The sequence below is a fragment of the Molossus molossus genome, unplaced genomic scaffold (genome assembly GCF_014108415.1).
Source record: "Molossus molossus isolate mMolMol1 unplaced genomic scaffold, mMolMol1.p scaffold_m16_p_22, whole genome shotgun sequence".
Classification (NCBI taxonomy): Eukaryota; Metazoa; Chordata; class Mammalia; order Chiroptera; family Molossidae; genus Molossus; species Molossus molossus.
The window spans coordinates 28,828,202-28,849,745 of NW_023425358.1; the positions used below are offsets into that span (position 1 = coordinate 28,828,202).

Here is a 21,544-nt window from a genome sequence, read left to right on the forward strand (position 1 = left end):
CGCCGGCCGCCTGCCGCGGGGCCGCGCGCGTCCTCCATGGAGGCCGGAGGTGAGTGGCCGGGGCGCGCCGGTGCCCGCCCGCGGGGCCAGGCCCGGTCTCCCGGGGTGGGGGCGGCTCGCCGCGCAGGGCGGACGCGGGGGGCGCCGGCCTGGACCGTCCGCGCGGCAGGTGGGGGTGCGCGCCGGAGCCCAGCTTTGTTTCACTTTCGCTGTCAGCGGCCGCCACCGCGTCCCCAGCGCCGGCCGGACCGGGAGGACGGGCCTCGGCGTGGCGGGGACCCCCACCCCCGGGATAGTGGGGGGCGGGGGGCCCGGGTGGGACTCGCGGTGCGCCGAGCCCTGAAGGGGTGATGCCCAAAGGGGTGGGTGCCCAGGTGCCAGGTGCCGCACTCGCAGGTCCGGGTGGGAGTCGCTGTGCCCCTCACTAGCTCTGCGGTCGAGGACGAGCCCCTTGACCACCCCTGCCCCCCCAAGTGTCAGTTTTATGTCTACAAAATGGTTAATAATAGTACCTGTCTCCATGGGTGCTTGGGAGCTTCCCAAACTTGCCTAGTGGTAAAAATGGGGCTTGGGATTCTTATATAAATATATATAGACACACACACACATATACGTAAAATATGTATGGAACACATATGATATGTATATTCCAGAGTGACTCGTAGAGGTGTGCTGGTCCCGGGTGACGGGTGTGACAGGTTACGTTTAGGGTAGGCTGATGGTGGAGGTACACACTCGCCCCGTTAACAGCTGTCATCAGAAGACGGCGAGGAAGTCGGGGAGTATTGGTTCTACGTCAGAGACAGCCGGGTGAACTTGCAGTCTCCGTGGGAATGGTGTCCTTGCTGTGTATGCAAAGGCAAAGCCTCTAGGACGGGTCCCTCCTCCCTTCCAACCACCAGGCCCCCCAAACCTCGCCGACATAAAAATGTGGTGTGTGTTTGGAATTTATTCTGGGAGGCCCAACTCCTGCGTGCACCCCCATGCTTAAAGGCAGCTTCCATAGGGGAAATTCTAAGAAGGGGTCAAGGCCTAGCTAGGGCTCAGAGTGTGTTCCGGAACCTCTTTGTATTCTCCTTCCAGTGAAGTTCAAGCTTCATCCTGGCCTGGAGGATTCTGATGGTTGACGTGTGCTTCCCTGGCTTGTTTGATGGGGCAGGGATTGTGGGTGGGTAGGTTGAAATCCCAGGATATTCCCTGGGGTGGTGTAACTTTTTAATTTGGGAAATGACATTTCTTTGTGTGCTGGAGTCAGGCATTCAGTAAAAGGTGTAGAGGCAGCTCTCTCTGCTTTCCCATCTAGATAAGGGCTTTCTTTCCAGTGACTGTTGCCCATAGAACTCTCTTTATAAATGGCCCTTACTGTTTGCCTGAATCTTATGTGAATCTTTTTATAGCTTCCGCTGTGGTTTTCATTGACTCCTTATAGTTAAATCTGAAAGCAGTCTGTAGCTAGCCTCCCATTTTAGAAGAATCTGTTTTCAGTTCAGGGTTTTTCCTAATGATTGACGGCTGTGTTTTGGGGTGTGGGCAGAGCTGTTGAGAGCTGCCAAGCTACTGTTTAAAAAAAAAAAAAGACCGAGAGTTTTACATTCTTTTAAAACTGAATAAAGCCTATTGTAATGGGGTTACAATGGACAACAGCAGATATCTTTAGAGCAATGGTTAGAATTCATTTATTCATTCAATAAATATTTATTGAGTGTCTGCTATGTGCCAGGCAGTCTGCAGTCTCTAGGTCAGCTCTGGCCAATAGAAATAGAATGTGAGCCACCGTATATCATTTGAAATGTTCTTGTAGCTGCATAGAAAAAGTGAAATAGGTGAAATTAATTGTAAAACTATATCTTTGTCAGTCCAATGTGTTTAAAATGTGATTTCAACATGTAATCATGATTACTGATAGATTTTAGATTTTTTTTGGTATTAAGTCTTCAAGATAAGATGTATATTATATACGTAGTCTAAATTTGTACTCATCACATTTTAAATGGTCAGTAGCCACGTGTGGCTGGTGGTTACTGGATTGGGCAGCACACCCGGATAGCAGCGTACGGACAGACGAGTTTAGGGTGGTTGTGGGGAAGAGATGGACAATACATACATAAAAACAAGTGCCATCAAGAAAAGATAGATGAGTGGTGGTTATAAAGAAAATTTAATGAAGTGAGAGGACAGTGACTGGGCCACTCTAGATAGCGAGGCCAGGAGGGGTTCTGAGAAGGTGACACCCAGCCCTGAATGGTAAGATGGAACAGCCGGGCAAAGTTCTGGGGCCCACTAGGCAGTTTTCCAGGCCGATGGAACATCTGATGTCATGATCCGGAAGCAAGACAAATCACCTTGCTTTCGTCTCTGTGTTAAGGCGAATCTCCTTTCTCAGACAAGGCCCACAGTAAATATCTTTCAGCCTGTGTGTCCATACACACCCCAGTGTTTAATTAGAAAACCCTGATCTTTTTCACCAAGAAGGGCCATGGCAGGTACCATCCTAGTTGAAGCTGGATCCTCTGAGCTCTCGTTTTTTAAGTTCTGCACTAATTACGGCTTTCTTTTCCAGCTGCCAAGTTTAGTTGGGGCCCAGACTCCCCTTCGGAATTTCCTTAGTTCTAGAAATGAAGAAGAGGCAGGAGTCACTGGGTTCTTTCTTCTTTTAGCTCCTCGACTCCTGAGCCTGAAATAGTAAGAGATTAAATCCCTAAATCACAGAAATAGAGTGTGAAATCCGGGTATGGCTCATGTTTTTAAGAAGCATTTCATGCGAAATGTTTGGCGTAGGCATCATAACAGTTGAAGGGGCTTCGTTTCATTTATATTTAAAGAGGTATACCATGTATGTTTATTCAGCAAATATTGACTGCCTGCCTGCTCTCTGCCAGGAACTCTGCTAAGAGCTGGGGATAAATGTACAAGGTCCCCGCTCCCATGGAGTTGGGGAAGATAGTTAATCAAATCACTGATTGTGCTGTAAAGAAAAGACAGAGAGGAGTTGTGAAGGAGATTGGCTTGGGGTCCGAGAAGGGCTCTCTAAGGAGCTGTCATTTAAGCTGAGACCTGAATGAAGAGAAGGTGCCAGCCATGGAGAGGCATTCCTGGGGAAGAGAATAGCTGGTGCAAAGGCCCGGAGGTTGGAACTATTTGAGCACAGTGAAGGGTGAGAAAAGGCTAGTGTGCTAGAGCGAGGGGCAGGGAGAGGAGAGAGAGAAGCCCAGGTAGGAGACAAGGCAGGGGCCAGTGCCGGCAGGACTTTGAGGGTAGGATGAGGAGTTTGTATTTTATACTGAGGTGAGGAGAATGGATGGCAGGGGCCAGAGCGGGAGTGGGGAGAGCATTTGGAAGGCTGCTGAGTGAGAGATACTGTTGCATAGATGAAAATAGTAGCCATGGAGATGAAGGGAAGTTAGGTTTGCCAAGTCTTTTGGAAACAGATTTGACAGAACTTGCTAATGGATTTGGATTAGGAGGCTAAGAGAAGAGAGAAATCAAGGATGACCCCTTTTCCGATTGTGTAGAGCCTTCATGGTGTCCAAAGGATGGACAGTGTGCCTGTGGAGGAGGTGAACCAACGGTAAATGTTGTCAGGGTGGAATAAAGACATTTTCATCTGGGTCAACTGAGGAAAATGCACCTCCGGGTCAGTGTCATTTAATAGTGACTACGTGCGGGGTCTCAGCCTCAGCACTACTGACATTTGGGGCCAGAAAATTCATGTTGGGAGGCTGACCTGGGCACTGTAGGATGTTTAGCAGCACCCGTGACCTCCACCCGTTAGATACCAGTAGCACCACCCCCCAGTTACAACAACGCAAGTGTCTCCAGACATTGCCGTGTGTCCCCAGAGGGGCAGAATTACCCCCCATTGAGAACTGCTGGGCCACATGTAGGAGGCATGAACAGATCAGGGCTGTGTCACCATAAGAAAATATCTGGAAGGAACTGTTGCGTGATTGCTGCGTAGCATTGAGTGACCTGTTTGGACTTAAAATATAAAGCAAAATATTCTTACCAAGCAAATACTCACATCCAGAGGAATATGATTCTGCAGACAGATAACGGTCTAGATGAAAGAGGACATGTGCAAACACAGATTTCTAGGAGGAATTACCGGCGCCTGTACAAATGCCCATTTAGACCTAAGATCTTAAAACCTAGATTTACATATAGAACCGCCGGGAATGACTGTAAAGGACACTTCTTTAAATAGCAAAGCCACCAAAGGCTTGGTATGATTTATTAAAATTCTATGTAAAGATAGAATGTTCAGCAACACTTATTTTCTAAAACAAGATATACCCATGTATTTTCCTACAATGCATATACCAGAAAATATTATATATACATATATAAATATTATGTACATATATGCACATATATACGCATCGTTACCATCTGTTGCACTGAATCCAAGATGCAGATCCTATTGCCATATGTATCACTGAGGAAGAAAATCCTGCCTGTTGAACTATGAAAAGTCAACACTTGTAAGACACATTCTGATTTCAAGGAGGTCAAAACGTGAGAAGACATAAAGAAGTGTCCTAAAATATATGAAATATGGGCTGTTTAAATTATTATTTTTAATCCTCACCCGAGGTTATTTTTCTATTTTCAGATAGAGTGTGGGGGAGAGAGAGAAACATCGATGTGAGAGGGACACATCCCCTAGTTGCCTCCCATATGACCCCAACCAGGGCGGGGGACGAACCACAACGGAGGTATGTGCCCTTGACCGTATTCGAACCCGAGACTCACTGGTCTGTGGGCCAACACTCTACCGCTGAGCCAAACCAGCCAGGGCGGGCTGTTTAAATTAGTATCTATCTGACAACAGCTGTAAAAGGGTCCAAGTCTCGAAACTGTTAAAGTGGAACATACACATCAGGAAGTGACCTCATTCAGGATGAAAGCCAGTTTTTATATTAGTATGTATCACCATCGTAGTGGACAGAAAGTTCGTTCTGAAGGCCTGTAACTTACAGGCTTCATCAGCCATTGAGAAACTTCCACTGGAGTAGAAAATGTAACCAGGGAACTGCCCTTCAGGCCGATGAGGAAGCACCCACCCAGCACCTACAAAGATGAAATCATCCGCTGTTTTTAAACAAGGGTGCTTGCTTATATTCTGGTGGGGGGTGGGGCAGGGGGAAATTGGCTACTACAGGAGAGAATGAAATAAGGGGCTCATTCTGCTCTGATAGTGTGAGATCAGGGCACACTGCTCAGTTGCTAATCTAGATGGGATTCTCAAGAGCAGAAAATGAGTCCCAGGTGGTGGATCTTGTGTGGCCAGAGCGTGGTGGTCAGGGAGATGCTGGAGCTGGTGTTGGGGGTGGAGCCCCGGGCTCAGCTGCCTTGACTGTGTAGGCAGGTGGAACGGAGTTGAAAGAGGTGGGGGAGATGAGAGGGGTGTTTTCATTTTAGCAGGGTGCCTGGGGACAGGAAAAGGAGTCGGGAGAGATCCGCACAGAATGGGATATGCAGGTTTAAGTGCGAACAGAGGCGGATGGAAGTGGGAGGCCACAGCGAGGTCGAAGCAAGATTCAGGGCAAGCGCTGAACATTTTATTTTAGCCTTGATGATGGGGAGGATGCACTGGGATTCGGATCGGACTTTTTTCACATTTCCCAGTAGCAGGTTCGTTTGAGGAGAATTGAAATACATTTGAAAGCCTCCTAATCTGCACCATCTAACGCATCCTTGCCTGGTCTGGTTCTCATCGGTCCGCTCTCCTTTCTTCCTCTTTCGGCATTCATAGGAAAATGAGGCCTCCAGTTCCCTGGGTTTACCTTTCCAAAGGTTACTGAGTCATGGTGAACCAACAGAGGGGAGTGCCAGAACTGAGTAACCGCAGAGGAATGTGGCCTTTGGCTACTGTGATTGCCCCAGGTCACCGAAATGACAATTCCCTCCCCGAGTCCCACCCTTTGCCGTGGGGAGACTGTGGCTTTCCTGTGTCTGAGTCGGGGCGGCGGTGAGGGAAGTGAGCGCCCGTCTGAAGCATGCTGTCTCCTGTCCCAGAGGAACCGCTGCTGCTGGCCGAACTCAAGCCCGGGCGCCCCCACCAGTTTGATTGGAAGTCAAGCTGTGAAACCTGGAGTGTCGCCTTCTCTCCAGATGGCTCCTGGTTTGCTTGGTCTCAAGGACACTGCATTGTCAAGCTGATCCCCTGGCCGCTGGAGGAGCAGTTGTAAGTACTCGGGTACCCAAAAGAACGAGGGAGTCCGCCCAGTGAGGAACGTGATCACTTACCCCAATTACTCCTCACTCTTGGGTCTTCCTGGCCCAGGACAGGAGAGGGGAAATGGCAGAACAGTTCAGGAATCGATCACGGGGGTTTCCAGAGCCCCACTCTCTGTACAGGCGAAAGTTAGTTCTGTCGAGGTTACATTAGCCCCAAGTTTCTTAAAACAGATTTGTCGAGATCTAATTTACCCACCATACAATTTGCCCGTTTAAAGTGGATCTGTCACCATGATTAATCTCAGCACATTTTCATTACTCACAAAAGAAACCACATCCCTAAGCCGGTACCCTCCAAACCCCTCACTTTCCAGGCCTAAGCAGCCACTAATCTACTTCTGGTGTCAGAAATGTGCCTGTTCTGAACATTTCATATTAATCAAATCATATAATATGTAGTCTTTTTTGGCTGGCTTTGTTCACTTCGCATAATGTTTTCACAGTCATCATGTTGATGCATGTGTCAGTACTTTGTGTCCTTTTCTTGCCAAATGAGATTCAATTGTGGGGAGATAGCACATTTTGTTTATACATTTATCAGTTGGTGGACACTTGGCTTGTTTTCACCTTTGGCTATTGCGAATAGTGCTGCTGTGAACATTTATGTCCAAGTTTTTGTGTGGACATAGGATTTCCTATGTTTTCTGTGTCTGACTGTTCGAGGAACTATCAGACTTTCAAAGTGGCTGCACCATTTTACAGTCCCACCAGCAATGAGGGAGTTTTTCAGATTCTTCACATCCTCACCAACACTTGTTATCCTGTCTTTGTGATTATAGCGTAGCCATCCTGGTTGGTGGCATCTTGATGGTACTGATGTTGAGCACCTTTTCATGGGCATATTGCCCTTTGTATATCTGCTTTGGAGAAGTGTCCATTCAGATCCTTTGCCCATTTTTAAATTGGGTATATTTCTTTTTATCATCTGCTATGTTTAGTTTCTTATATTTTGGGGTTACACAGGTAGGTCCCAGTGTCTGAATTCTGTGAGCCTCCGGAGTCAGACGGCCCAGCATTTGCATTTTTTCATCTGTCCCAGGGCAACTCTGTCTGCATTTACGGATTCAGCCAACATTTGTTGCCATCTTCTTTGCCAGAAGCTGAGCTAGGGGCTGAGAACCCCAAATAAATCAAACACAGCCTCTGCTCTTGAGGGTTTCATTTGTTTTGAAGTTTAGCCTGAAACTTGTTCCCTTGATAATAGGTAACGCTGATGAGAGTGTGCCGAGATGGGTGCTCTGTGCACTGCTGGGGTCCAGGGCTGCGCATTGGCACACTTCCCGGAAGGAAGGCTGTTTGCCAGTAGGCAGCAGAGACCTTACAAACGTTCTTCCAGCGATTAGGAATCTCAGGAATAGGATCATCTATTCACAGACGCTGATTTTCATTATAGAGTAGTTAAAAATCAGAAGCAGCTTCAAATCTGGTGATGAGAGAATGGTTAAGGATATTGTGGTATTTCCATATGTTTTTGCAACTGTCAAAGATGGTGTGTCTTTTTTTTTTATTATGATTTTCAGTTCCTTCTACGGTCATTTTAATGATAACGCCAAGGTCATTCATTGTTTATTGATCTATCTACCCACTCTAATTACAGGGGACTTAACTTCTCTTCCAGTCTTAAGTCTGATACAAATTTGTAGTCTGAAAAAGTTTTTAAAAAGCATAAAATGGCCCCGTTCCGGTGACTCAGTTGGTTGGAGCGCTGTCCTGTGTACCAAGAAGGTTGTGTGTTCGACCCCGTCAGGGAGACAGCCAGCCTTTCTCTGTGGCATCAGTGTTTTTCTCTCTCAGCCCCTCTCTCTCGGAGATCAGTCAACAGCCCTGATGGTCTGACTCAGCAGTTAGAGCTCAGCCCTCGGACCAAAGAGTCTCGGGTTCGATTTCGGTTAAGGGGCATACTTTGGTTGCAGTTCAAGGTTCAATCCCAGGCCTGGTTTGGGGGTCGTTCAGGAAGCAGCCAATCAGTGTTTCAGGAAGCAGCCAATCAGTGTTTCAGGAAGCAGCCAATCAGTGTTTCTTTCCCTCCCTCCCTCCCACGCTATCTAAAAATCAATGGAAAAATATCCTTGAATGAAGATGAGAAAAAATAAAATCAACAAACATATCTTTAGATGAGTGTTTTTTTAAAAGCATAAAATGAAAAATCCTGTTGTTTTCCTGAAAATCACTCTTGTATTTAAATATATATACTAGTATAGGTAAATATAGTCTTCTCATATTAATTATTAATTGCCTAATTTCCAAATTTTTCCCACATTTCTCTGTTATTTTTATAACTTAAAATAATTTTTTAAGTCCTTCAAAAAGGTGGGAGTCTGGGGCATTTATGTTTTTCTTAGGAATGTTACACATTTTTAAAAATCATGTTATACGTGCTTTTGATCCTGAACAAATCATTGATACTAACCAAATAATTGTACTACTTTTAGAAATAAAAAATTTCTTTAAACTTTAATTTTAGTGAGGTTCTCCCAGTGACTCCCCCGTGCCCTGTTACCACCTGCATGGTCGCGCCTCCCACCTCCTGTGTAACTTATCCTGATTCCTCGACAGGCCCAGAGGCCGGGGATCTGGTCAGCAGGAAGCCAGGACTTGGTTCTGGTTCCAGACCTGCCCCTGATTTTGGGACCCCCCCAGGACAGTCAACTCTACCCCTAAAATGGAGATTTTACTATCTCTTTCTAGAAAAATGAAGTTTCTGATATTAAAATGATTTACTATATTAATGTACCTTAATTTCTTTGGAATGAAGTAGCTATCCCTTAATTCAAATACAGAAATTAGAATTTTATAAAGAATAAAACAGCTGTAACTTTGGAGACCCCGAGCTGTCCCATAAAGTCTTCCTGTTGTCAGCCTTTGATGGCCCCTTCCCTGGGCGGCAGACTCAGGCTCGGGTGCCAGGGCCAGGCAGGTCTGCCGTGTGCGGCTGGGTGTGAGTTGGGCAGGCCCAATAAAAAAGATAAGCATGATCACATCCAGATGTTTTGTCAGAATAATAAAATTCCTGACTGTGTCTGGCCATGGAGACCAGGGGTCAGCACATTTTTTTCTATAAAGGTCCAAATAGTATGTTGGACTTGCAGCCTCTACGGTCTCAGCACTACTCCACGTTGCTGCTGTAGCCTCGAAGCCCCCACAGATAGTAGGCGAACAAATGAGCATGGTGGTGTTTCATTAGAACTTCATTCATAGACACAGGCTGTTAGCCTAGGCGTGGTTTGCCAGCCTCTGATTTAGACTGGGGGGTTTTAGAGCTGACGCAGCCTCCACTGGCTTGAAGTCCTAATTCCACGTGAGTTTGGTGAAAATGTTTTTGTATATTTCAACCACACTACTGACAAAAATGTGATTGACTTACTTTTGGGGAACAGATGAAATACAGAAAGAGGTTCAGCTACATATTCATGAACATAGGATTGCTCTTGGAACTGAGTTCCAGCTTGATCATCTCCATTTCCCCTTGTTTGATGTACCCTCGAGTGCGGTCAGGGTGCTAGAGAAAAGTAGGATTTCACACGTGCTCTGATACAGTACCACAGGCAGGAAACCTCCAGGTCTTCTGGCTGAACCTCAGGCTGACTAAATGCTCATGCCTTTGAGGTACTGTCTGCTAGGCAGGGTGGTGCAAGGGCCCGTGTTTTAGGGACCCAGTCCCCTTAGCTTACCTGGGCCTGTGTTTCACCAGAAGTGGAATGTGAAAGAGGAGAGGCAGGTTGTTTCATGCACCCCTGACTAGTCTGGGTTCTTTCTCTGTGGACTCTCCTGCCCATTGGTTCCTGGGCTGGACATAGCATCAGGAAAGTGAGCGAGAGAGCCTAAGTCATTGATTGGAACGTAGTGAGTGAAGGCAGGAATCAGTGTGTCCCAAGCAAAGTGTGTTGGCAGGAACGGGGTTAATGTCCCCGCTTCTTGGGAGTTTTGTAATTTAGCGGTGGGGTCTCCTCAGGCGGAAGCTGCAGCCGGAGATTCAGGCTCTAGTTCTGCCCTCTCTCCACAGCGTGCTTGCTTCCCCGTGGGGAGGACAGTGCATCTTTCCTGCACACCAGAACCCGAGAGGACGTTCTGAGGAAGCAGGCGGCCCCTGCGGCGTCTGTGATCCGGTTGCCCAAAGGCAGGTCACCCCATGGCAGGGCTGTCACGGGCCGAGCCAGGCCGGAGAAGCCTCCACGCACAGATTCTAAAGAGAAAAGTCATTCCCAAGGCCAGTTTGTTCCTAGGACTTGAAAGTCGGAGATACTCAGGATGAAAAGTTAGTTGACATGCTGACAATTTCAGACTCATTAAGAACTCTCTCCTTCCCCCAGCATCCCTAAAGGGTTTGAAGCCAAAAGCCGAAGCAGCAAAAATGATACAAAAGGGCGAGGCAGCCCAAAGGAGAAGACTCTGGACTGTGGGCAGATTGTCTGGGGCTTGGCCTTCAGCCCGTGGCCTTCTCCACCCAGCAGGAAGCTCTGGGCGCGCCACCATCCCCAGGTGCCAGACGGCTCTTGCCTGATCCTTGCAACGGGCCTCAACGACGGGCAGATCAAGATTTGGGAGGTGCAGACAGGTAGGTCATCCCTGGCTGGCACAAGGTCCTGGAGGCTTGTGTGCATGTCCTAAGTAGAGCTTGAAGGGCCACCAGTCCGAAGCCGGCTGAGGGGCGTGGCTGTGCCTGGCAGACCGGGCGCCCTGTCTCCCGCTAACCGAGGGCTCCTGCTTCCCTGCTAGGGCTCCTGCTCTTGAACCTCTCCGGCCACCAGGATGTTGTGAGGGACCTGAGCTTCACGCCCAGTGGCAGTTTGATTTTGGTCTCTGCGTCTCGGGATAAGACTCTTCGCATCTGGGACCTGAACAAACATGGTATGGAGGGGACGGGCTCCCGAGAGACTCCTGAAATACTGTTTGCCCCTGTCTACCTTGCCAGTGTCATTTTTACCCAGAACAGTGTGTCTCGATCTTTTTTTCTATTGCTTCTTTCGGAGCCTTTTCAGACATTTGTTTTCCTAATCACTCCCCCTCACCTCTTAAAGATTTTAATACTGTATTCATGTACTGAATGTGTGTTTACACTTTGTATGTAAAACAGGTCAGTTCCTTTTTGTTTACCAGTAGAACCAGTTGTTGCCGCTCTTGCTGTCACCTCCATTGAGAATACATGAGGTGGAATACCTTTGCTCTCCGTGGCGCTGTGGACATTTGGGCTGGACGACTCTTTGTGACGGGCGGTCCTGTGCATTCTAGCGTGTCGAGCATCCTTCCCGGCCTCTGCCCTCGGCATGCCAGTAGCACCCTCTATGGTCATGGCAACCAGAGTGTCTCCGGACACTGCCCCGTGTCCGTGTGGAGGGCAGTGTCTCCCCAGGTGGAGAACCACTGATCTAGGAGCAGTGGTCCATGTCGGGGGCTTCCTGGTAGAAACCACGTTCCTCTGTGAAGCAGAGTCTGGGTCTAGAACTCTCCCAGGCTAGAGGGCTCCGCTCCGAGCAGCTCTGCCTCGGGCAGGGTTAGTGCAGGAGACAGGAGGGAACGCCTGTCTCTGGCCTTGAGCCTTACCTGGAAGGTGACATAGGGAACGGGACTGGGTTGACAGGACGTGTCTGTGCCGAGGGCGGGGATGCAGGGCTGGGGGCGTGGAAGGAGGAAAGGGTGTGGGCAGTCCACGAGACACGGCGCCCGTCCCTGGTCCTGCAGAGCACTGGGACGCTGGCCTGAGCCACGACTTCTCCAGACCAGGAGGGGACCTGCCTGCCTCTCCCTCGTAGGAGTGAGCCCGTGACTTGCCAGAACATCTGAGGAGGTCCTCGTAGTGTCACCTGAAGGCATTAATCACCACGGGAACTCTAGTCGGCCCTTCCCTGTGGAGCTCGGAGTCGGCCAGGCCGAGAGGGGCCTGCTGCCCGGGAAGGCCTGAGAGGCCGCTGCCGTGGCCACAGGAGCTTGCTCCCATCCACGGACGTCCTCAGGTGGCTTCGAGTCACTGGAAACCGAGGGTGACAGTGGGCAGAAGGGACTAGACCGATTATTAGGGCTTTTCCAAGAGGAGGGGAACAAAGCAGGGTCCCCAGTCTGGGCCCACCCTGCACCACTTGCCTCGATTTACCCAGCGCTCGGTACCGCAGGGCAGAGCTGTCCCGGTGATAGCTCAGGAGACCGTGATGACTGCACACAACTTCCCCTTTACCCACACGCACCCATACATTCATAAATGACCATATTCATTTTAAAAACGTATTTTCCCTCTTCCTTTTGTTTTGGCTTGTTCCCACCCCCACCCCACCCCACCCCACGGCCCTCGACATGTCTCATCCTCGCTGTTGGATTCCTCCGAATCCCCTGTAATCTTGGGACCCACATTAAGTCTTTCATATCTCTTTCCATATTTTGCTTATACTTGTATAATTCTTTTAGGATACTCACACTCTTACATTTATGGGGTTTGGGGTTCTTGTTTCATAAGAATGGAATCATAATCTTCAAATTTTTTTGAATCTTGTTTTTTCTCATTAAAGATACTCCATGGAAAGACCTAGATGTTTCATTGTATGTGAGGTAACAGGGTGGATCTATCTGTTAACACCCTTCATTCACTCATGTCCCTGTGGATGGGCATTTTGTTTTTTCCAAAGTGAGACCTGGAGAGAGTCCGGGCGTGATCCCGGGTCACACGCTAAGGGCACAGTGGAGCCAGGGCTGCCCGAGCCCAGAGGTGTGGCCCTAGTAACTGTGCCATCGCTCATCCAGACACGGTGAGGGAAGTCGGGGGTGTGGAGGGGATCCCTGTGCTGCGGGCAGACATTACAGAGAGGATTGAAGATAAACACTCTCAGTTTGGAAGGATGTTTCAAAGTAACTGAGGTGGTGGGGAGACCTGGAAAGAGTGTTCTTTGCTGTCGAAGGGATCTGTCAAACCTGCCCTGCGTCCACCCTTTACCCTGATGGTCTCGCGGAGTTTGGTGAAACGGCAGGTAGCGCTTTTCCTTGGGTGTTAGATGATTATAGTAATAGATTTCAGGTATTTAAATGACAGCTTCTGTCATACTTCTTTCTCTGCATTAAAAAGTGGGTATTGGGCCCTGGCTGGTTTGGCTCAGCAGTAGAGTGTCAGCCCGCAGACCAATGAGTCTCGGGTTTGATTCTGGTCAAGGGCATGTATCTCATTTGCGGTTTGTCCCTGGCTCTGGTCGGGGTTGTGTGGGAGGCAACCAGTCGATGTATCTCTCACGTCGATGTTTCTCTCTCTCTATCTCTCTCTCTCTGAAGATAGATGGAAAAATATCCTTGGGTGAGGATTAAAAAAAAAAGGGTGTTGGAACTCAGTTGGTAGAGGACTGGGCGGACCTACTGGGTAGGTGGCCTGTCACTACCAGTTCCTCGGTCTTCCTGCTCTGTGGTTTTGAGACAGCTCACCGTCTGCCCCTTTGCTCTGCCAGGTAAACAGATTCAGGTGTTGTCGGGCCACCTGCAGTGGGTCTACTGCTGCTCCATCTCCCCGGACTGCAGCATGCTCTGCTCTGCGGCTGGAGAAAAGTCGGTACGTCTCACACCTCGGGTGCCACTTGCGCATTGTGTCAGTTCAGCAAGACCTGGGGGCCTGGCGCGGCTGTGGGTGTGAGAGGGTGACCGAGCCCAGTGTCCTCAAACCTGCCTGCACCTCAGTCCACCAGAAGACATGCTGGGGGCCAGAGCCTCCTCCTGCATGGTACCTCCCTTTTGATTGGCACTTCGACATGGACCAAAAGAGGAGGTGTTTCAGTAGACCGTGGCCATCGTCTGAGGCCTGTGTGTCTTTACAGATGGGAAAGGGGCCCTTTTACATTTCTTCTCCCTTTGGAATCTGAGATTTTAAAAGTTGCAGCCTCCAGATGGACCCAGACTTTCTTTGACCCATAGGATTTGTATCTACCCAATTCGGATTTCCATTTCAGGTCGTAAGCTGTACAGCTGCTTGTTGAACTTTGTCCTGAAATCCTGTTATTTTAAAGTTATTAGAAACCCAAGGACAATTTGGGAACAGTTTGTTGGTTTGAATTTTGTATCTGCATGAACCTGGTGGCTGCAACTGACTTGGGAAAGTTAAGAATTCATTAGTTGGTCCAGTCCAGCTGGTTTGATCATGCATTTGAGGTTTGGAACGATGGGAACGCGAGCGTTTTCTCAAAGGAAAGAAAACGAAATCCTGTTTTTAAGGATTCTCAGAAAGGTTGGAAGTGAGGAGCTGGGTCAGACCGGCAGCGGTGGGCAGATTTCCACGGCCCTGTGACACGTGGGGCTGTAAAATGCATGGTGGAGTACCACCGCTGTGTTGGCAGCCCTGGAGTTCACTTCTGGCCCATTTGTGGTTTTAAATGAAAGGACAAGACCTTTTCGTGCACACGTACTGCGTGTTTGCAGACAGGCTCAGAAGCAGAACTCGGAAGTCTCCACTGGTGCATGTTAGCTGGCAGCCTTCCTGGGGTTGGCTCCGCATATTCTTCCTTAAAGTACACTCCGTGAGCATGTCCATGGATTAGACGCCTCTAGAATTCAGACGGTACTTTGTTTAAGCATATGTGACGTGTTCTGGGAGAGCTGCAGGAAGGGGGGGGAGAACTTGGCTTCATCTGGCCATGGAGCCCTAAAGCCCTTTGTTCTTGCCCCTAACCCGGCACCTGCTACTTTCCACAGGTCTTTCTCTGGAGCATGCGGTCCTACACGTTAATCCGGAAGCTGGAGGGCCACCAGAGCAGCGTTGTCTCTTGTGACTTTTCCCCTGACTCTGCCTTGCTTGTCACAGCTTCTTATGATACCAACGTGATCATGTGGGACCCTTACACTGGCGAAAGGCTGAGGTCGCTCCAGTAAGGACCAGCTCCCTGCTTGACTTCCTTGTGGGGTGACTGATAGAAACCTGTCTTGGGTTAGACGTGTCCCTGTTAGAGTCCAGGGCATAGGAGGGGGCAACCTGGGTCAAAGACAGTGGGTTCAAAGCTTATGCTAAGGCTGGTGTACAGTAGTGCGTCCTTGTCAGTTATGTTCTCAAATTAGACCCAAGTGCCCTCAGCTCTCCTGCTAAATGAGACTACTTCTTTGGATTCAGCATTAAGAAACCTCAAAGTGACTCTTTTTTTCCATTTACTAATAACTGTAGTAACAAGTTCACAATGATCCTCTTACCGAAACTGCTATTTCCAAAATGAATTTTCATGTTCATACAAATGTGGTCTATTTTTCTCCTTTATCTCTGCTGTTTTATGAAGCAAATAATAGGTAGTCCTATAATTACCATGTATCTTAGCCCAAAAAAGACTTTCAGTTTGTACAGTGGCAATAAAGTGAGGGCTGACCTACTTTGCATAAGGAAACTAGCACTGGGGGTGTCAGTAACCCTGCAGCCCCCACAAGACACTTGGAGCCTTAGTAAATGCGCTTTTCTCCAGTCTTCTTTTCTAGTCTGCAAGTCCCAAGGTTTTCCATTTGGGGTACAAGATGCATCCTGAGCCTTTCCATAGCCAGGTAGTTCGGCCTCCTGCCTGGGGATGAAGGTGAAGGGCGGAGGGTGGCCACCACTCCTTACTGTTCTGTTTCTTTCTCCCCAGCCACACCCAGCTCGACCCCCCAATGGATGACAGCGATGTCCACATTAGCTCCCTGAGATCTGTGTGCTTCTCTCCCGAGGGCTTGTACCTTGCCACCGTGGCGGATGACAGGTAACAAGAGAATCTCTTTCTGTGGCCTCAGAGCTAGGGCTTGTGAGTCATGGTAGCATCTCCCCAGGGTCTGGCCCCACGTCTGCTAATGTGCAAACATCCTTTTCTTTCTCATCCAGACTCCTCAGGATCTGGGCCCTGGAACTGAAAACTCCAATCGCGTTTGCTCCTATGACCAATGGTCTTTGCTGCACATTTTTTCCACATGGTGGAGTTATTGCCACAGGGTATGTATCTGTTAGCTGAACAGATGGGCAGCAGTTTCTGCTGAGTATACCATGTGGCTTTTTAAGGAAAGCAAGTATTTAGAATTTTCTTGCCTGTGAGGAAGGCTTTAAGGAAATCCGCGATTACATAAAATTCTAATATTCTATTCTGCCAACATAGGTTATCATTTATGCTTAATATTTAATCTAAATGTAATTAAAGAGTTGTGATTCATGACAACTAATGGAAGGAAGTTCCTTATGCCTGCAAGGAAGCATAAATTAAAATGATGCAAAATTTATATGGAAACCATTCATGGTAGAGACCACCTTTCAGGGACCATCTATAATTCAGTAGGTGGTATTCTTCTCTCTGTTACTTTTAAGCTCATAGTGTGTTTTAGAAGGGGCTGTGCTGACAGGGCTAGCACTTCGGTATCAGTGTCTGGAGCGCTTATAAACCTCTTAGCAGCCTCCATTATTCAGCACCACGGCTTTTACACCCATGTCAGCAGCCAGGGTTACATTGCACTCCCTGGAGTCTCTTGCTAGCGCAAGCCAGAGTAGAAACATTAGTACTCATCACAGCGAAAACATGTTCCCGACGTCTGTCTGAATGAACCGCTTTCTGTTTCGTTTCAGGACAAGGGATGGTCATGTCCAGTTCTGGACAGCTCCTCGGGTCCTGTCGTCACTGAAGCACTTATGCCGCAAAGCCCTTCGAAGTTTCCTCACCACCTACCAAGTGCTAGCACTGCCAATCCCCAAGAAAATGAAAGAGTTCCTCACATACAGGACTTTTTAAGCAACGCTACATGGTCTTACTTTCTCTGCAGCAGGATAAATCTCCCTGGCAAAGGAGTAGCTGGAATAATGGGCCAAACATCTGGTCTTGGATTGGAATAGAATTTCCCTGTGGGATTGTGAATAGAATGTAGCAAAACCAGATTCCAGTGGACTAGTCATGGATCTTTCCCCCCCGACATGTGGAAGTCAGGCATAGAGGAGGGGATTCCACTTCTGTGGCCACAGAGCCCGACCTGAAATCTTCAGTCCACTTAGAAATAATTTTGAACTCTTGCTAGTAGTTTTGATTCCAGGTGCAGTTACTGATGTTTTGGTTAAGAAGTTGGCTAGGCCTCAAGAGCCTGAGGTAGCAGAGGGTTTAAATTCCTCCCAGGAGGTGTGGCCGCCGCCCAGTGCCTGCTGCTGTGTGGATGCAGCAGCGGCCTTGTTTCAAGTTCTCCCGTCAGATTGCATGGATGCTGGCAAGTCTCCCCCTCCAGCTCCCTCCGACCAGCAGGGGTGTGCAGGGAGCAGTCTCTGGCGTGAGGTGTTAACTTCTCTAGATCGCAGGTGGCTCAGAGGCTGTGCTCCTGACTAATACACTATAACTGGCTTCTTTTGTTTTAGACAGTGGTGTGCATGTGCAGGTGACAAGTTATATGCCAGGTTACACAAGGACTATTCCTAAACTGCATGACTGTTCAGGTGGCTGAGTTGTCAGTTGTTTGCCTTTCGTTAGCATATTTATTTGCATTTTCTCAACAGATGTTAAGGTACAGCTGTGTTTTTCTTGATGGTATCTAAAAATCATAGTACTAAGTCGAACAGTTGTGAGGTGTCTCCTTAATCGTGTAGACTCGGTGTTGTCATCACTTCAGCCGGTAGTGTCGTGTATGAGGTCTGACTTTGCTGCTGCATCTCAGAGGACTAATGAGCCAGTTCCAGCTCTACCCCTAAACACAGTAGCCCCTTAAAAGTACTGTTCTCCTTCAGTGACGCGTAGTTATCTAGTCAAGACACCTCATTCAAACAAGTCTGCCTTTGGAAAATTTAATATATTTTAAATTATTTTAAAAGAAATGCAACATCGTATCCTTCGGCTTGCTTACTAGGTGCTCTTTGGAGGCCAGTGTAGCATGAACCGTGTTGAAGAGGAGAGGACTCTCTCCTCCACCGCCTTTGTTGCTGAAGAAAAGCATCTCTTTTCAAGATGACTTTCATTGAAGGAAAAAGTTAAAAGCTTTTGGCTCTTCGTTTCATTTTTTCCATTAGAAAAAAAATCACCTTTAAAACAAGTGAGTACAACAGGACAGGCAGGAATGGATTGGGCAAGTTTTTAATGTTGTGGTTACCTTAAGAATCACAAGTCGTGTAGTCTGGGAGGCCCTGGGTGGCTTTCCTGAGGCCCCACTTAGCCACTGGCTTCAGACTTTGCTGGTGTTCTTGGGGAGCGAGTTGTGCTCGGATAGAAAAACTGACTTCTCCCTTTCGGTGGTGTCAGAATTCGACACCTTTACAAAGAACAGCCTCCAAAGTTGATTCCGTGGTGTCAGAGAGGAAGGCTTTCATACAGACCCAAGTTGAATAAATCAGTGTCTTCATAACTAAGGAAAGGAGTCACTTGTAACACAACCAACCATAAACTGCTTTATTTCCACATGAAGAAACGATAACAACAGCCTCACGGCTGCAGAGCTCACGCTGCGTCTGCACGCAGATCCCGGTGCGCTCGGCAGGGGGAGCTCTGGAGTCAGGCTAACCCATGTGCCCTCCCTGCATTACACACGTGAGCGCTGGGCAACTGCTGGCCCTGTGCTGTCACCAGAAAGTTCACGGCTGTCCACCAACAATTAGGAACCTGCTAGTAACTCCTCTACTTCAAGAGGAAAAATAAAACGACCAGTTTTTAAAGCAAGAGAATCGAGTCCATTCCGTGAGTATAATAGTTTGGGCCAGAAGTCGGTTAACACCTGTAAAAGCACAGACATGGACAGTGTCACAGGTTACACTGCACTTTGGAGATATCCTGTTACCTCGAGGCGGAGGACATGTGGGCCGTATTAGATCTGAAAGCTTTACCTGTGGGGTAGGCTAGCTTCCTCTCCCCCAAGCAACTAGAAAGGCTAAGAGGCGCACAGGTGAAAGAGGTGCTTGCTTTTTCCTCCTGTAGAACAGTGGGCAGTGCAGTAAGACAGTTTGGACATCTCTGCTCGGGACAGCCATAAGGTACTTTTTATATATCTGCCCACCCATGCCTGGGACAAGAATGTCCTAAGACCTGGGGTCACTGTGGCTTCACTCCCTGGCCCTGGGCAGCAGTTCGTCCCATGACCACGTCCTCTGCTCTCTAGTCACTTCGGGCCAAAGCCTGCAGCCCACAGTCCCAGTCAGCTTCTAGGCCTCGGAGACAATCAGGTCTCTGGTGACTTGAAAGGCTGCGATGAGGGAGCTCAGCTGAATCTTCTCATTGGTGCTAACAGAAAGTCTGTACCTACGTGAGACCGACAGGTAAGAGTGGAGAGCGTCAGACAGCAACCCTTCGACAAGAGAGCAGATCAAAGACTGAACGTCTGAAGGAGGGTTGGACGCAATAAAAATTTACCCTGGATGTCTATCTTGTGTGTGTCCCCTAACACTGTCTTCTCTGTCCTAAACACTCATAACTTTTCCTCACCAGTTTGAAGGAAAAATCAAGTCTAAAAATTGTTAGCAGTGTTCTGAACTTTGTTGTAGCTCTACAGAGATATGCAGAATTTTATGTGATTAAGGACTATTTCTTCACCTACAAAATGTATTGAGACATCACAATGATTTCCTTCCTCTTCATTCACTGGGAAGTTTGGGTGATACATCTGTGGTTCTGTATAGTCAGTAAAGCAGGACACCGCCATGTCATCTTGCCACCTTTTAAGTGATTAAGCTATTGAAAGCAAAACCGTGGCATTCATTCACAGTGTAGTGATCAGAAGTCACCTCATTTGTACATTTGAAAACCAATGGGGGCAAATTAGAGTTGGCCTATGTAGACAGTCTTGCCTGTTTAAATGATGGCTGCCAGCGTCACTGGGGGCTAGTAACTGCTTACTGCACAAGGTGAAAAACTCGGTTTCTTACACCCCAGTACACTTGAGTATGCCAAATGCCCTGGCAGCTGGGCAGCGGACTGTCCCCAAAGACCTGGGGGTCCGCCCTGAAGGAAGCAGGCCTCCCAAACAACAGCATTTCCGGGGCCCATGTGGACCAAGCCTCTGAGGTTTTTACTGCGTTGTACCTGTCTTTGTGCTTGTTCGTGTTCTCAAAATAAGCATCTCACACCTTTGCCCATGTTTCATCATTAATCCCACCAAGCACTAGATCGTAACTGTATAGGAATGATTTGGACAAAAATTGAAACCAAGCAAGTACAAACCACAGCGGAGAGGAGGCAGGAATGAGAACTGGGAAGTGATACTCACTCGATGTCGGCCATCTTAGTCAACAAGTGGATTCGAACTGAAGATGGAAAGTCAACTGGGGGAAAACAAAATCAGATGAGTGATGTCTGTTGTTCCCTACTCTTAAAAAAAGAACCCAGAAGACGAGCATGAGTTTAAATAGCAGATGGATTAACCCTTTTTCTGTGGCCTCAGATCACTAGCTACCACACCTCTAAGGCAGTAAAGCTGGGATAGGTTTTCAGTTTTATCCACTCCCACTGCGAGACCCGTGAGCTCCTCTCCCCCAAATGAGATTCCAGGGTGACCACGAGAACACGGAGGAGTCTCCAACGCTGGTCTTTCAGCATCTGGGCAGCTCTGCAAGCTAATGTAAAAGCTGTTCTCCCTGGCTGTCCCAATTTTAAAAACAAACATGAACTATTGATTTTTAAAAGTCAATTTATGCTCGCTTTCACAAAGTGCAGAGCTGGGCTTGAGCCAAGCATGTTCTCGGGCAGACGTTAGCCAGCCAGCCGGGAAGAGACAACCCTCACGGACCCACTGCCTGTGCAGGTGGCCGCTGAGGAGGAGGGGCCTTCTCCAAACGGCTGCACATAGACCACACGGACAGCCTGAAAATATGGGTGCCTCGTTCTCCCCAAAGGCCAACTGAGCTGGTGGGGTGATCCCTACGTGCTGCCAAGGCTGAGAACCAAGTCCGTGCAGAGGATGAGCCTAGCGTGGGACTTCGGAGGTTACTTAAGACTACTTCACTTTCCATGACAATAGAGCCTCCTCCCTGTCCTTTTGGGGAAAATGTTCTATTAGAAATGTGAATCAAAACACTACTCATTGCTGTAAAATACATGCCCTTGGAGGAAATTAAGTTACTTCAGGAGTTTCTTTCCACTCTCCCCCCAGCAGTTCTAGGGATTCAAAGACTATTTTTGGAATGAAGTTTTAAATAACAAAGCTAAAAATGAGGGGTATGGTTTATACTTCTTCATTCCTGTTTCTTTGCTTCAAAAATGAAGCCTCGTGTTCCCTCTCTAACCACCCCTAACCCAAACGCATGCCGCCTTCTGCACAGCCTCTGAACTAGGGGGTGCTGGGGGTCACCTCTGTGCACGAACAGGTGGATCTCCGTCAGGATGTCGTGTAACGCCAGCCCCTTCAGAGTTTTCAGCTCCGTGATATCTGGAGAGCAGCAGTTAAGGCAAAG

The 21,544-nt window shown here is 48.2% G+C and overlaps 2 protein-coding genes across 3 annotated transcripts in view; one reads left to right on the top strand and one right to left on the bottom strand.

Annotated features, from left to right (window-relative positions):
• WSB2 (WD repeat and SOCS box containing 2) lies at positions 1-20,183 on the top strand. Of its 2 annotated transcripts, XM_036276544.1 has the most exons (9): positions 1-49; positions 6,019-6,187; positions 10,551-10,795; positions 10,957-11,088; positions 13,659-13,759; positions 14,893-15,065; positions 15,804-15,914; positions 16,034-16,141; positions 16,763-20,183. In XM_036276544.1, exons 1-9 carry the CDS (start codon positions 37-39, stop codon positions 16,923-16,925), a joined length of 1,215 nt encoding a protein of 404 aa, XP_036132437.1. In that variant the 5' UTR covers positions 1-36; the 3' UTR covers positions 16,926-20,183. The 2 variants fall into 2 exon arrangements, with proteins under 2 accessions (XP_036132437.1, XP_036132436.1); XM_036276543.1 differs by lacking the exon at positions 1-49 and having other exon boundaries at positions 6,000-6,187.
• The window catches only part of RFC5 (replication factor C subunit 5), a 9,376-nt gene continuing 7,114 nt past the window's right edge, over positions 19,283-21,544 (bottom strand). Inside the window, exons 9-11 of the mRNA XM_036276545.1 lie at positions 21,442-21,519; positions 20,362-20,416; positions 19,283-19,397 (exon numbers count right to left, since the gene is read on the bottom strand). Coding sequence (XP_036132438.1) covers positions 19,301-19,397; positions 20,362-20,416; positions 21,442-21,519 — 230 coding nt within the window. The 3' untranslated portion in view covers positions 19,283-19,300. The remainder of the gene's footprint in view (positions 19,398-20,361; positions 20,417-21,441; positions 21,520-21,544) is intronic.